Consider the following 13,684-nt stretch of genomic DNA (forward strand, 5'->3'; position numbering starts at 1 on the left):
AGTATGGAAAATGTGCTATATTATACCTCTCAAAAATGCACTGAGGAGTAATAAATAAGAAAAGTATTTTCCCTGGAAATCTCATTTTGGTATCACAGCAAATTATACTGAACAAACTAGTTGTACCATTAAATCAGGAAAAATATATATGTTATTCCAATAATGTTTTTCTATGAATTGTTTAATATTATTTTAAAGCTTGCAAAATAGTATTGAGCCAGATCTCTTATGTCCATATAAAACCCCATGAGAGAGGTGAGTGGAAGACAGTGAGCCTTAGGTCATGCAGAGTTCTGAAGAAGAGGGGCATGAATCGTTAAGCAGGTTACAGACAGAAAGGCATGATGCACTCTGGCAGTTTATCAGTAGCTCACCAGGAGAATGAATAAATATTAGAGGGCTGCTGGCACAGGAGTCTTCATAAACTTCTTTCAGATTAATCCCTCTAGTCTGAAGAAACCTGGCTCCTAATTTCTCAGTGACAAATTCTTGTACTGCACCATTTAAACTTTCTGGTCTGAGAATTTTTATCTGACAATAGAATGTAAGTGATGAGAAAACAGCATGAATCACATAATTTACGTTAACACTAGCACAACAACGATCCCTTTGAAAGCTGAAATGAGGCTGTTCATACTGTTTAGTTCAGAAAGGTTCTGGAGGTTTCTGTTTGTCCGGATTAGTATTAAAATCAGCAGGCCAATGTACACATCTCACTCTACATGAATCTAAGTGGATACGGAGGCAAAGCAATTCAGTACATAGAAACATGGCAAGAAGTACAGTCAAATGAGGACTGGGGTAAGAAACAAGGTTAAAAAAAGATAGTTAAGAATTTTATATACAAAGAAATGGTATAGAAAGTTATTTAAGAGAATAACCATACAAAATGAGTAGATGGTAAGTTTGTCTGCATGTGAGTGTGACTATGTGTATGCATGCATATATGCATGAGTGTAGAATGGTGGGAGAGACAGGAAGCAAGAGTGAGACTGTCTGTCTGTATGTGTATGAGAGGCAGCAGCTTATTGCTGCAGGAATTAATTATGACACATCCTTAAAATTAATAAAGCTAGGAATTGAAAACTCTAACCCACTATATGGTTATAGGTGGGAATGTGAGTTTCGCAAAGTAAAAAAGCTAACCCACTATTCAGAAAGCACAAACTATTTGCATTTTAAATAGCTTGCTGTGAACCGACTCTATTTTATTTGTTAAGAGCTTTTGTAAAATGTGTTTTGAAATATTGGTGCTAATAAATCCCTCTCAAACCTGTACCTAACCAAGCTAGCATTCATGACTAATGCTTGGTAAAAGAATGTTTCCAACTCATTTTGTTTTCTTACCAGTATAAGTCTTTGAAATGAAGAAAGACTCCCCCAGGGAAAATTTACCAAGGCACTATTGAGATCAGTGGTTACTTCCATTACTTCTGATTGCAGATCTGCATCAGCTATAGAATAATTAAACCAAGGTTGTGGACATACAAAAGACATTTAAAGTCATAGTTTAGTAATCTTACTATATTTTCAGTGACTATATCATCACTGTATCCATTGACCAAACAGCATAAAGATAGCTTTACTTTATCTTGTAAAATCTGAAAACATTATTTTTGTTTTCAGAATGGGAAAGTTTTGAATGACATCATTTGAACAACAATTAAATCCTTAGCCTGCTAGGAGTTCATAGGTCTTGGTCATTTGAAACTTGAGAGGTCATGGTGACAGAAACAGAGATTACTTACTTTCCAGCAGCTGATTCTTTGAGATATTCAGTAATTTTGATTCCCTGCTCAGTGGGCATGTTCTTTCTTCACCGAAGTCTGAAATGCTTCCACAAAATGTGGCATAAGGGGGGCGGGCAACCAGGGCATGACCCCCAGGCCCCAACTTAAAAGGGAGCACTAGAAAGGACTGAAAGGGGGTGCTGAATCCATCATTGTCCCTCACCCCCAGCAGTGTAAACTGGGGAGAGGTCTGGGTTAGCTTGAGGCTTTGGTCATGGGGAGAGGGGACAGGAGATGCTCAGAGCCAGGGAGGCAGCTGGAAATGCATGGGAGGGTTGCATCCCAGTTGCCCTGGTCCCCTCAGCCTCATGCTCTTTGCTGGAAATGCCACTGCTGTAGTGTGTGATTGAATGAAGTTTTAGCAATATGTAACACAAGGCCAGAACATGTTAACCTATTCAAATGCCAAGCTGTTTAAGCTATGTTTAGATTAAGTAATAACAGCATTATATTGATAGTAATATGGGTCGATTATATATTCATAGCTTGATGAAACTATTGTTGAACTATTGATGAACTTTGTATTAAGGATAGTAGTATCCCCCGCTCCCACCACCATCACCCTCAATGAGCCTGGGCTGGCCACTCAATGCTAACATTGAGCAAGCAAGCTGGTAACTGTAACATGTCCGTAGAGTGTGTTTGTCTTTGTGTTTGTCTCTGTGAAGTCTTTGTATGTTATTGTTTTATGTAATCAATAAACATGGCATCTTGCCTTATCCCCCCTCATAAGGTCTTGCTCGTGTTTTGAGCTATTGGCAATCTGTGTAATACTGCTGCAGGGAGAGATGTCCACGCAGCCATGGGATTAAGGCAACCACCACAATACAGCTGCTGCTTGTTACTGCCAAAGTCAGCATTTCCTGTTGCCAGTCATGATTGACCCAGTTGCATTAGGTAGGAACTATGAGATCATCTGAGAAGACTGCAGAAAAATCTTCCTTAAATGACTGGCTAATTTTGATGCTACCACCAGTCAATAATGAGTCATAAATGTGTGACTGAAAGAACACATGGCAGCAATATGAATCTCAACTACAGGAACTTTATTGAAACCTGCTGCCAAGATATATAACTAAACCATAAGCTAAACTTTGATACGTTTCAGTGGCTCTATTAACACTGTAGATGTCCTGATACTACATTGATGACCTTTACATTTCTTGCAAAAGAAACAAAACTATATAGGAAATTTCTAAAAGAGTCTTGTGTATGTGGCTTATGATGTCCAATGGTGATCCTTTGTGTATGAACTGATCTAGAGGTGCTCCTCAACCCCCTTTATATTCATTGATGATCAGTCTCCTGGTATGGTTCTGGGCTGAAAATGATAATCCTCAATGCATATATACTTATTTGTTCCTCACTGAAGTCAGAACACAACCATCTGTAGGGCTCTTATTTAGCAGCTCAAACTGTGGATGCCTGGACAAGAAACTGATTTGATACAGATCTAGAACTGTCCAAGTTTCAACTCACAAAAGATATTATAGAAGTATATGACACTATGTATCCCCAAAACCTGACACCTACTTTTACTACAAAACACCAATAGGTCTTCAGGGTTTGAGATCAGCTGGCTGACTGAACGAACGCACAAACGCACCCCCCCGGAGAAGAAATTATCTTGAAATCTAGAATTACTCTTATGAAATCAATGGACTGAAAATTAACCTCACAGTCATCAATGGATCAATGTCTAATTGGGAGGAAGCATCAGCAGAGGTTACCCCAGAGTCTGTCCTGGGTCTGGTACTGTTTAATATCTTCACTAAATGACTTGGAAGATGGAATTTTGTGCAGGCTTAGTAAGTTTGTGGATGACGCTAAACAGAGTGGAGGAGTAGACACTTTAGAGGACAGGATTAGGAATAAGAATGACTTGGATAAAATGGAAAAAATGGTCCAAAATTAAATCAAATGAATTTCAACATTGACCTACATTTAGTGTGGAACAATCAAAAGGAAATTGGGAATAACTAGCTGTGCTTCAGTATAATACAAAAGAATCCGAGGATTATAGTGGACGCTAACTTTTGTAAAAAGGACTAGTTTACTGGGTTCTATTAACAGGATTGTCACTGTAACAGCGCGGGGTCCTAGGGTTGGCTATGATCTCCCCTAGTGCTCCCTACAGTGCCAAGTCAGTGTTGAAGCACCTGCACATCTCGCCTGCCACATCTTTGATGTCTATTATGTATAAAGGGAGGCTGCCTTTTGTCGCCTTGGACACGGTGCTCTGATGCATCTCAGTCCCTGTGCTATTTTGGGCGACTCAGTGCACTCCAGCCTTATGGGCTATGCGTGGCTCCAACCACCTTTGTGCCAAGCCCCAAGCCTCACAGATGTACCAGATGTTATGTGGTCAATTTCCCTCTCCGCGCCCCTCCCCCCGCGCTTCTGGCTTGCCTTGCAGCCTGCACCAGCGCTCTCTGGCTTGCCCCTTTTTTCTCTGGGGCTTGTCACACTGCACCCTCTCTAGGGCTTCTGGTGCCTCAGGGTTCAGGTGGCTGCAGCCATGCCTGGCCCCAAATCTCCTCCTCAGGGTCTCAAACCCCCTGCAGGGCTCAGGCGGCCTCAGCCTTACCTGGCCTCCAATTCTTTGTTCCCCTTTCGGGGCTGGGGTCAGTGCACCCCCAAATGCTGCACCCTCTCTGATGCCAGGGTCCCCACGCTACTATGGAGCCCCTATGAGGCCTCCTCCAACCCCTAATAGCTTCACGCAGTCCTCCAGTGTTACCACAACAACAAAACAACAACACAAGCCCCTGGGCTATAATATAAAACTAAACTGCTCGGCTAACCTCCTTTGAGTCACCCTCTGCAGGTGCTCCATCCTTCTTTAGTACAAGCAACTGTTTACATTCAGGCCTCTTTTTTGCTTAGTCAGGCAGTACTCCTTCTCTCTGGCTGCCAGCTGACAGAGCACTCTTGGCCTCCAGTCTGTGCTTTATAGTAGTCAGCCCTGCCCCTTCCAGTCAGCTGACTCACCAGGTGTGGGCCCTTAGCACCTCCTGGTTGCCCCTAGCAACCAGCACCTGAGCCAATACTCCTGCTTTTCAAGTAGCAGGCACCTTAGTGCCCCGCTACAGTCACCTACAAGTCAATGGAAGTGTTTCTTTCATTTTCAGGGGTGGATCAGAGAGGGGTGTACAGGTGCACTTGCATCCCTCTGATTCCTGCTCCACCCAAAGTTTAAAACCAACTGCCTGGAGTGGCAGCAGTATTTCTAGTCAGGCAGTTCTGAGGGAGTTGATTGACTTCATAGTTTATTGTCATTTACCTGAACCCTTCTCAACTCTGCATTCCAAAGGTGTTAATGATCATCTCTTCTTTTTAATGGTCTGGATGTCCTACCAATCCTTTGCTCTACATTTTTGCTTTGTTAGCTGTTCCTGCAGCTTTAAATTCATTCCAATGAAGTTATATTTGTTTTTACTTCTATCTTAAACTGAATACTACAACCCTAGGCCCCTAAAATATTAATACAGTTTCTAGTTATTTCTAACTGGATAAAAATGTGTGTTGTTTTATATGTGATGATGCACCTCACCATCTGCACCCCCTTTTCAAAATTTAGATCTGCACATGTTCACTTTATTTGGCACCAGTGAGGCCTCACGTGGAACACTCTGTCCAGTTTTGGGCACCACATTTCAAGAAAGATGTGGGTGAGATCGAAAGAGTCCAGCAGAGAGCAAGAAAAATAATGAAGGTCTAGGAAACGTGACTAAAAAGCCAAGGTTGGAAGAATTGAGTGATTTAATCTGGAGAAGAGAAGACCAGGAGAGACCTGATAACAGCCTTCAAATACCTGAAGGTAATTATAAAAAGGAAGGTGCTGGACTACTCTCTGTGATGGCAGGGGATGGGACAAAGAAAACCAGCCTTAAATTTCAATAAGGGCAATGTAGGCTGGACATAAAAAAAAAAATATTTCTGGCTGTGAGGATGGTTAAGCACTGGACCAGATTCCCTAGAGAGGTTGTGAAATCACCATCCTTGAATGTGTTTGAGTAGGATAGACAAACATTTGGATGAGATATTTTAAACAGCAATGATTCTGCCTTGAGCAGGTGCTGGACTAAATGACCTCCTTTCAGTCCTGTTTTTCTGTGGTTTTACAGATTTAGCTAGGTTGATTTTTGGAACCAGATGGAAGAATAGGTAAAGTATTTTCTGAACTAGCTCTGTGATCCATTCTGTTGATCTTCCCCAAGTTAGCCAGTCATCTATGTGTGGGTATGACCAAACTCCCTGACAATGAAAGTAACTCCTAATAGGCACTTCATGAAAACCTCAAGGTCAAACAGGATGATTTGAAGTTGACAGTAATTTTTCTTGAGTGTTGGTTGTACTACCCCTTAGAAATAAGCATTTTGTAAGTTGAGGTTATAAAATTGGTATTAGTGATTTAATGAAGGCATAATGGAAATGAGAATTATCAGATGAAATCTTAGGTGACTTAAGTATATGTTGAAACATATGATAGCTGAATGGGTGTCTTTCCTCTCCTCGAATAAGGAAGCTGGAGAAGTAGGATCCCTTTCTCTGAGTTCTGAAGAACTCTATTGTACCTAGTCCAATTAGAAAAGTTCCTGTCTTGCTGTATGAGGTTTTTGAGAGTGGTTGGTTTCTGAAGAGGAACTACATTGGGAGGTGATATAGAGGTAGATGACACTGCCCTCTTGAATGACCTGCAAGATCCATAGGTTTGTTGTAATCCAAGCCTATGCCTCCTTGAAAAAAAAAAAGTGGGCATAGGATTGTGAGAGGATCTCTAATAAACTGTTCCAGTATGCATGACCATCTCAAAACAATTTTTTTTCTGAACCTGTGCAGGCTAGGAAGTGGCAGTAGAGGATGAAGCTGATTTTCTCTTCTGAAACTTAGAGCTTCTGGATTTTTATAATCCATCTTGAACTATGAGAGAAGAATCTACTGCAACCTTTGTTTAGAAGAAAACTGTAGTCCATCAGGGTTTTTTTTTTGTTTTTTGTTTTAAATATGACACTGTTATTGTCACGAAGTGGGGCCTGCGAGCTCGCTAGCGCCCCCTGCCATGCCAATTAAGGTGATCCAGCACCCTGTTCTCGCCTGCCACGTCTTTGTTCTTATAAAGTTCAGTAAGGGAGGCTGCCTACTTTCACCTTGGAACAGAGGTAATACCAGTGCGGTGTCAAGTGGGGTGCTCCAACACCCCCAGCCTTATGGGCAATGCGTGCCTCCTACCTCCCCTTTAGCACGTCCCAAGCCTCACAGCTGCTCCTGGATCTTATTCTGTCCTTGCCCTCCAGCGCCCCGTTACCGGCACCCCTGGGCCGGTCACACCCCCGGTGCCCCGTTACTGGCACCCCTGGGCCGGTGCTGCAACTTGCACCCCACTACCGGCGCCCTACCTGGCGCCCCTGAGCTTGGCCCACAACCCGCACCCTTCTCTGGCGCCTCTCGCCCCCTCTAGGGCCTTTGCCGTGCTTCCCGCACTTCTCTCCCCCTCTAGGGCCTTTGCCGCGCTTCCCACACTTCTCTCCCCCTCTAGGGCCTTTGCCGCGCTTCCCACACTTCTCTCGCCCTCTAGGGCCTGTGCACCCTTTCATGGCTGGGGCTACAACCCCCACACACCGAGCGCCTCCCCGGCACTTGAAACGCTGTGCCCACTGCTCACTGTGCCCCCGCTGGGCACCGGGAACCCCCAAGCTACTGGGGAGCCCCCGTGAGGTCTCCTTGCACCCCTACAGCCTCACCCAGTCCTCTGGTGTAACCATAAAAAAACCATGAGCCAAGCAGCTGCAACACAAACAAGAAGCCTACCGGCTTATAACACAAAGCTTGCACTCACTAGGCTCTTTAGTCATGGCCTCTTCTAGCATTCTTTCTCTAGTCCATATCCTCAAGCCAGTCTGGGTAGTCAGGCTGCAAACATACGCTCAGCCTGCCCAGCTCTCCCACAGAACTCCTGCTCCTGCGGCTGCCAGAAGAGAACTGCCCCCAGGCTCCGGCCTGGGCTGTCTATAAAGGCCCGGCCCTGCCCCCTTCTGGTCACCTGACCTGTCTGGTTGCTGCAGCAACCAGCACCTGAGCTGCCCCTGGTGATTGGCAGCTCCTTAACCCTATATTAGTCACAGGACACCTCCTTGACCCTGTGACAGTTATGCTGACAACCACAAATACTTCCTAATACAAATCCATGTGACTACTAGCCATAAGACCTGTATCAGATGCATCTAATGCTGCCTGCACAGATATCTTTGAAACCACATAATTCTCAAAAATATAGAGATTTTAAACTTCTTCTCTAAACTACATTGAATACATGTCTATGAAATCTAGTATTGTTCCATTCCAGGTAATTGTGCTTTGTCAGTATTACTTAATAGTTAGCGATCCTAATGTACAAAGAAGTTGAAAAATAATCTTTATTATTGATCGATGTTTTCCTTTTCTATGAGTGATTTGGGGATATGTTTAGATTTCTCATTGAGAGTAGAGACCACCAATGATGATAGATTGGGCTGAATAAAAATATTTGGTAAGGAAACAATATTTCTGATCTTGTTTTTTTCAGGTCAGAGAAATGGAAATTGGCATGGCCCACAAGTCTTCTGCAGATTCCAAAATCCCTCCATTAATGAGAAAGGACACCTTACTGGTTGGAGGAAAACCAGTTTTTCTGATGTTTTCTCTGACTGTAAATGGTCTGAAAGGATTTTTCTTAGGCACTGGGGTACCAAGTGTGAAGGTGTGTCTGCCAGCAGCTGAAATACCCAAAGTAGTACCGTAAGTCAGTGCCGCATAAATCAACACTATGTGATGACATTTGCTTTGGTGCTGGATAGGGTTACACTGAAGATTTACATATGAACAGAATTGTTGATTTAATGGAAGGCAAGGAGAGCTGCATTTCTGGTGCTGAAACAAACGAATGATGTGGTATTGATTTCACTAGTGCCAACGAATCTCTCCTTGAATGCTTCTCCTGTCATTGCTCACTCATTAATTGCAAGGGGGGACTGGTGCCAGGGTGGCTGGCTAACAGTTGTGCTCCCCTTTCTTGCAGGGTGTGGGAGTAGCTGCCATGATTGCAATTTACATGACTTTCTTGAGGGATCTGCAAATTTGTAGGAAACAGTTTTTTCCTAGACTATAAAGTCACTTATCATATCAGTCAGTCAAAGGGATTATCCCTCCAACCAGAGGACATTACTTAAAGCCTGGCAATACAGGCTCTCATATAAGACTGAATCTCGATAACGGCTTCTCTACCTAAGTTAATTTTTAACAACCTTCATTCGTTCTTTTCGGCCAATGGGCAAAAAAATCAATTGTAAAAAAAGATAGTAATTGAGGGACACAGCAGTAACAGAATATCCCAAAGTAGATGCATAACCTGATTTGTTTCAATGCTGTGCCAATGTCTGGTGACAAAAAGATCTGAATGGCAACTGGAATTCCTTATGCCCTTGAGAGGAGAATGTTACAGTGTGCACACCACATATGCAGTTGCTAACATAGTCTGTCAGTGAGAACTTCTCAGATTTCTGTACAGAGAGTGAATGTGCAGCATGAATAAGACCACATGGACAGAAGAAGAATGTAGTCGTTCTTCTCCAAAAAAGTGCAACCCCTTGCCACTTGAGCCAATGGAGAATCTCAATTTGTTTTTATTAGCATAGACCATTCACAGCACTACAGGTACCCAGCAGCATGTAAGGTAAATCTGAAATACTTTATAGATTTATGTGAAAGGTTCAGCTTAAAAGTAAGACATACTGATGTCTGTGTGAATCCTGAAAATGACTCCCTTCTTCCCATCACCAGGCTTCCTTCACTTTAATTTTACAGTCTTTAGTGGACAAGAGCAATAGCTCTCATCGTTCCTTGTCTATAATTGTTTAATGATGTTCTCCTGGCCCACAACCCTATGTGACATCTATGGATGGAAAGCGCAAGCATTGTTGCCATTATACCTGTCTCTTGTCTTGCTCCATCCCCTGTAATCTATTGGAGCAGTTTGGAGGTTAGTTGTATCTGAGGATCTTGAGACTCAGTTCAGGGAGACTGCATAAAATTAAAAAGCTAAGCAGTCCTAATCACTTCAGTAGGACTACTCAAGTACTTAAGTCTTGGTCTAAACTAAACCAGTTATGGATGTGAACTTTTACTGATACTCATATAATTGTACTGGAAAAAAGCCCCAGCATGGTTGCAGTTATACTGCTATAAAAGGTGCTGTAAACTAGCTTATTCTTCTTACTGGGCGCATCTACACATGCATTTGATCCAGGATCAGTTTACTTGTGAGTAAACTATGGCTGCAAACTGCTTCCTCTTTCTGGGGCTCTGTAATGGGCCCCTGCCACCACCATGGGGAGCTCTAGGCTCCCCCTGGGTACTAGCTCAGAAGCTGGCAGGGAGCACCTGGCCTAGACATTACACATTGCCCCTGAGGGCTGCCTGCTACTGGAGTGGGAACAATGTCCCCCTGCCCTAGCAGCAGGGAGCTCCTGGACCTGTCTCCCCCATTAGAGGCAGGGGACTTAGAAAGAGCTGCAGGGGAGCTCACTGCTAGCTGCCCCACCAGCAGATAGGGACAGGGGGCTGGAACCTACCCCAGCCCTGCAGCTCTTTTCAAGCCCCATACCTTGATTACCCAAAGGGGGCAAGGAGCTGGGAACTGCCCCTGTTCGGGACAGTTCCCAGTCCCTGCCCCACACGTTTGGTGGAGGCTGGGGAGCTTGCTCCATGCCCAGCTAGGTGCTTGAGGAGCCAAGTAGGGAACCAGCTCCCCAGCCTGTTCCCTATCCAGCTCCATGCTCATGGATCTGGGTGGGAAACACGCTCCCTAGCCCCCACCAGCAGGGAGCTTCTAGCACCAGCACCACACCATGGGGCCTGCGCTGGGAGACCCTTCTCTCCCAGTCTGAGCTCCACGGTCATGGAACTCGGGCTGAGAGACCCTTAACCCCCAGAGCCAGCTTCATGGTCATGGGGACCAGTACCTCCCAGCATCAACCCCACTACTGTGAAGCTGGAGCTGGGAGATAAGGATCTCCCAGCCCAACCACTCCCTGATCCTTATCTCCTAGCCCCGACTCCCTGATTGTGATCTCAGAGCAGAGGGCTTGAAGCTCCCTGCTGCCGGGCAGAGGGACGTAGTTTCTACCCAGACTCTGATGGTGGAGCCTGCCTTGGCATCTCCCGGGGGTAAGGAGAAATCTCCCACTCCCTGATGGAGGACTAACTGGGAGCAAATTTGCTGCCAGTCAGTCGTCTACATGATTGTTACTGCATTGTTACTAATCAAAAGTAAATGTGCTACTTGCACTTGCAGATTTACTGCATAGTAAACATGTGTAAGTGTAGATGCACGTGCTTACTTTGCAGTAAACTATGCTACTGAGCAGTTATGTGTCTCATGTAGACATGCCTGCTGTGCAGTAATACCATTAGTAGTATAAACTGCCTTTTTAGTTGTGATATGGTTAAAGTGATATGACTGTGTGTCTACTCAAGTTCTAAGTATCTTGCTGAATAGGAGTCCTGTAAACTTCAGTCTCCTGGTGTGTAAAGTCACCACAAACCTCTTGATGAACTTACTTCTTTGCTAAGCAAAGTTTGGGATACATAACTCCTTACACAAGGATAAAGTTTAAGTTTAAAGCAAAATAGAGCAAAAGAGTACTTTCCTACCTTGCTGTGATGATGCTGGCATGTAACAGGTGCTAAGTAAAGAGTATAAATTATCACTGTTTAGGAAGAAGCTCCACTGTTGGGAATTTGACACAAGGGATTCACACAAAAGACTGAAAGGCTGCAGATGAGCGCTCATATATTGACATTCCTTCCACACAGATTCAGTCATCCACAAAAGATGAGGACTTTTATTAAACATATTTGAACCTAAGTAACAAAGATTATTTAGATCTCATCAGAACACATTCATACTTTGCTTCTTAAATGTGACAATAGCCTGCTAAATTTAGTTTGATCATTAGCTAATGACATAACTGAGAAAACGCAACATTTTAGAAAGATTAATGTTTACAATTTTTAGATGTTAAAAAGAAAAAATATTTACCTTATAGTAACTGTGGCCCTTCAAGATGAGCTCTCCACAAGTATTCCAGTTCTGATATGCATGCACCCCATGCACATGAGACTCAAGTAATTTTTAACAGTATCTACTACCTATCTGTGTTTCTCATACACTCTGTATCCCTCACTATTTTAAAGGAGGTATTGTAAGAGATTATCTAGGTCCTTCCACTGAATTCAAATGGACAGGGTTCTATAGTGGGGAAGGAAATAAAAATTCATGTGAAGAATCATAATGGCTCTAGGGTAAGTAACCTTTCTTTCTTTGAGTGAATTTCTACAAGTATTCCACTCCAGTGCTTTACAGAAACTTATGCCATGGACTAGGTGTCTGGAATCCACTGGAATAATGGCTGGAGGATAGTGTGTCCAATGCATCATCAGACCTTGAGGATTTTGCCAAGGATTTCTGCTGAATGAAAGTGAGAACCAAGCTTTAAGTAACAGCTTCACCAATCAACAAAATGGGAACACTTCTCAGAGATGTTTGGTTTCTGGCTATATCAACCCAAAGTGGGGTGCTTTATAGCAAGTCTTAGTACAACCCAACACTCATTTCAACAGCTTTTGAGCAGAAATAATCTGCTTCTGCGTTCTATGGGCAAATAATAAAATGAAATCCAGAGAGTGGAGTTTAGCAGCTCTCGCTATAGAATGATGTTTTGGAAAGATGACAAATCAGGGAGTTACTTGATTAAAGTGAAAGTCAAAAGACACTTTAATAAGACCCTAATGTAAGGTCTGAGAATAAGTATATCTTTGTGGAATGTTGTATGAGGAGCCTGCACCATAAAAGCCTGACCATCTTCTAATTTTTTGGCCAATGTGATAATCATAATAGAATACTAATGGCTTGGAACTAGGGCCCATTAAACCTGTTAAAATAAATGCTGATGTTTTGAGATGTTGGAGTCTCTCTGACCAGCAGAAAGGTATTAATAAAATCCTTGTAGATTTAAGGCAGAAGACAATGTTGGGGCTGTGCGCTGCCCCCCACCTGTACTGCAGGTTGGGGGGTACTGGGTGTGAGTTGGTGTGGGAGCTAGTGGGAGCATGGGGCCCACACCAGTGTCCTGGGGCCAGTGCCAGTGGGGCCTAGAGCAGGGTGGCAGGAACCCAGGGTCCCAGCTGGCAGGGGCTCTATGGAGCCAGGCCAGCTTCTTGCTGGTGCAGCCCAGACCGGCTCCACAAACCCCTGCTAGCCTGCACCCCGCTTTGGGCCCCACTGATGTGGGTCTGGGATATTGGTTCCAAGACATTGGGACATTGGTCCCAAGATGGTGACTAGGGGGCGGGGCGCCTGTCAAGGGGCAGGGCTACCCATGTGACCCTTGACAGACTGCCAAAACTGGGTAAGCAGCCCTCTGCCCGAAATAATTGCCTGCCCCTACTGTAGGTTGTCTCCAAATAGGCACACTCATAGGGATATGAAGAATCAGGAATCCCTGAGCCTGAGGGAGATAAGTAATATTATTCCTCCAAGAATGAGTAAACCTTTCATGTTATCTAGGAGGGCCAAAAAGGTTGTGGGTTTGTGGCAGTGACATTGCATCCAGTTTCTTGGGGCTGAAGAACAGTAGCAGAAAATCAGATGGATTTCATGATGCTGAGGCTGGAAACACATTTTCAGTGAAACCTGATCAGCTGTGCTGCAAGATAATGTGACACAGCTGATAACACTCCAGGGTCATCTATAGGTGCCCCAAGTTGCTGGGCTCTGACTTGGGGAGTGTCTGTAACCAGGGGGAAACCCCCCCACTCAAAGACAGTCCCTTGTATTGGGGACCAGGGGAATCCCC

The 13,684-nt window shown here is 44.0% G+C and overlaps 1 protein-coding gene across 1 annotated transcript in view; it reads right to left on the reverse strand.

The window, feature by feature from the left end:
* The window catches only part of DNAH14 (dynein axonemal heavy chain 14), a gene marked incomplete at its 5' end in the record, with an annotated part of 313,251 nt that overhangs the window by 29,943 nt on the left and 269,624 nt on the right, over positions 1-13,684 (reverse strand). The window contains 3 exon segments of the mRNA XM_090036082.1: positions 375-531; positions 1,348-1,454; positions 11,481-11,690. Of these exon segments, the coding sequence (XP_089892208.1) occupies positions 375-531; positions 1,348-1,454; positions 11,481-11,690 (474 nt within the window).

This window comes from Crocodylus siamensis, chromosome 1, assembly GCF_052110815.1.
Source record: "Crocodylus siamensis isolate JL-2025a chromosome 1, ASM5211081v1, whole genome shotgun sequence".
Taxonomy (NCBI): domain Eukaryota; kingdom Metazoa; phylum Chordata; order Crocodylia; family Crocodylidae; genus Crocodylus; species Crocodylus siamensis.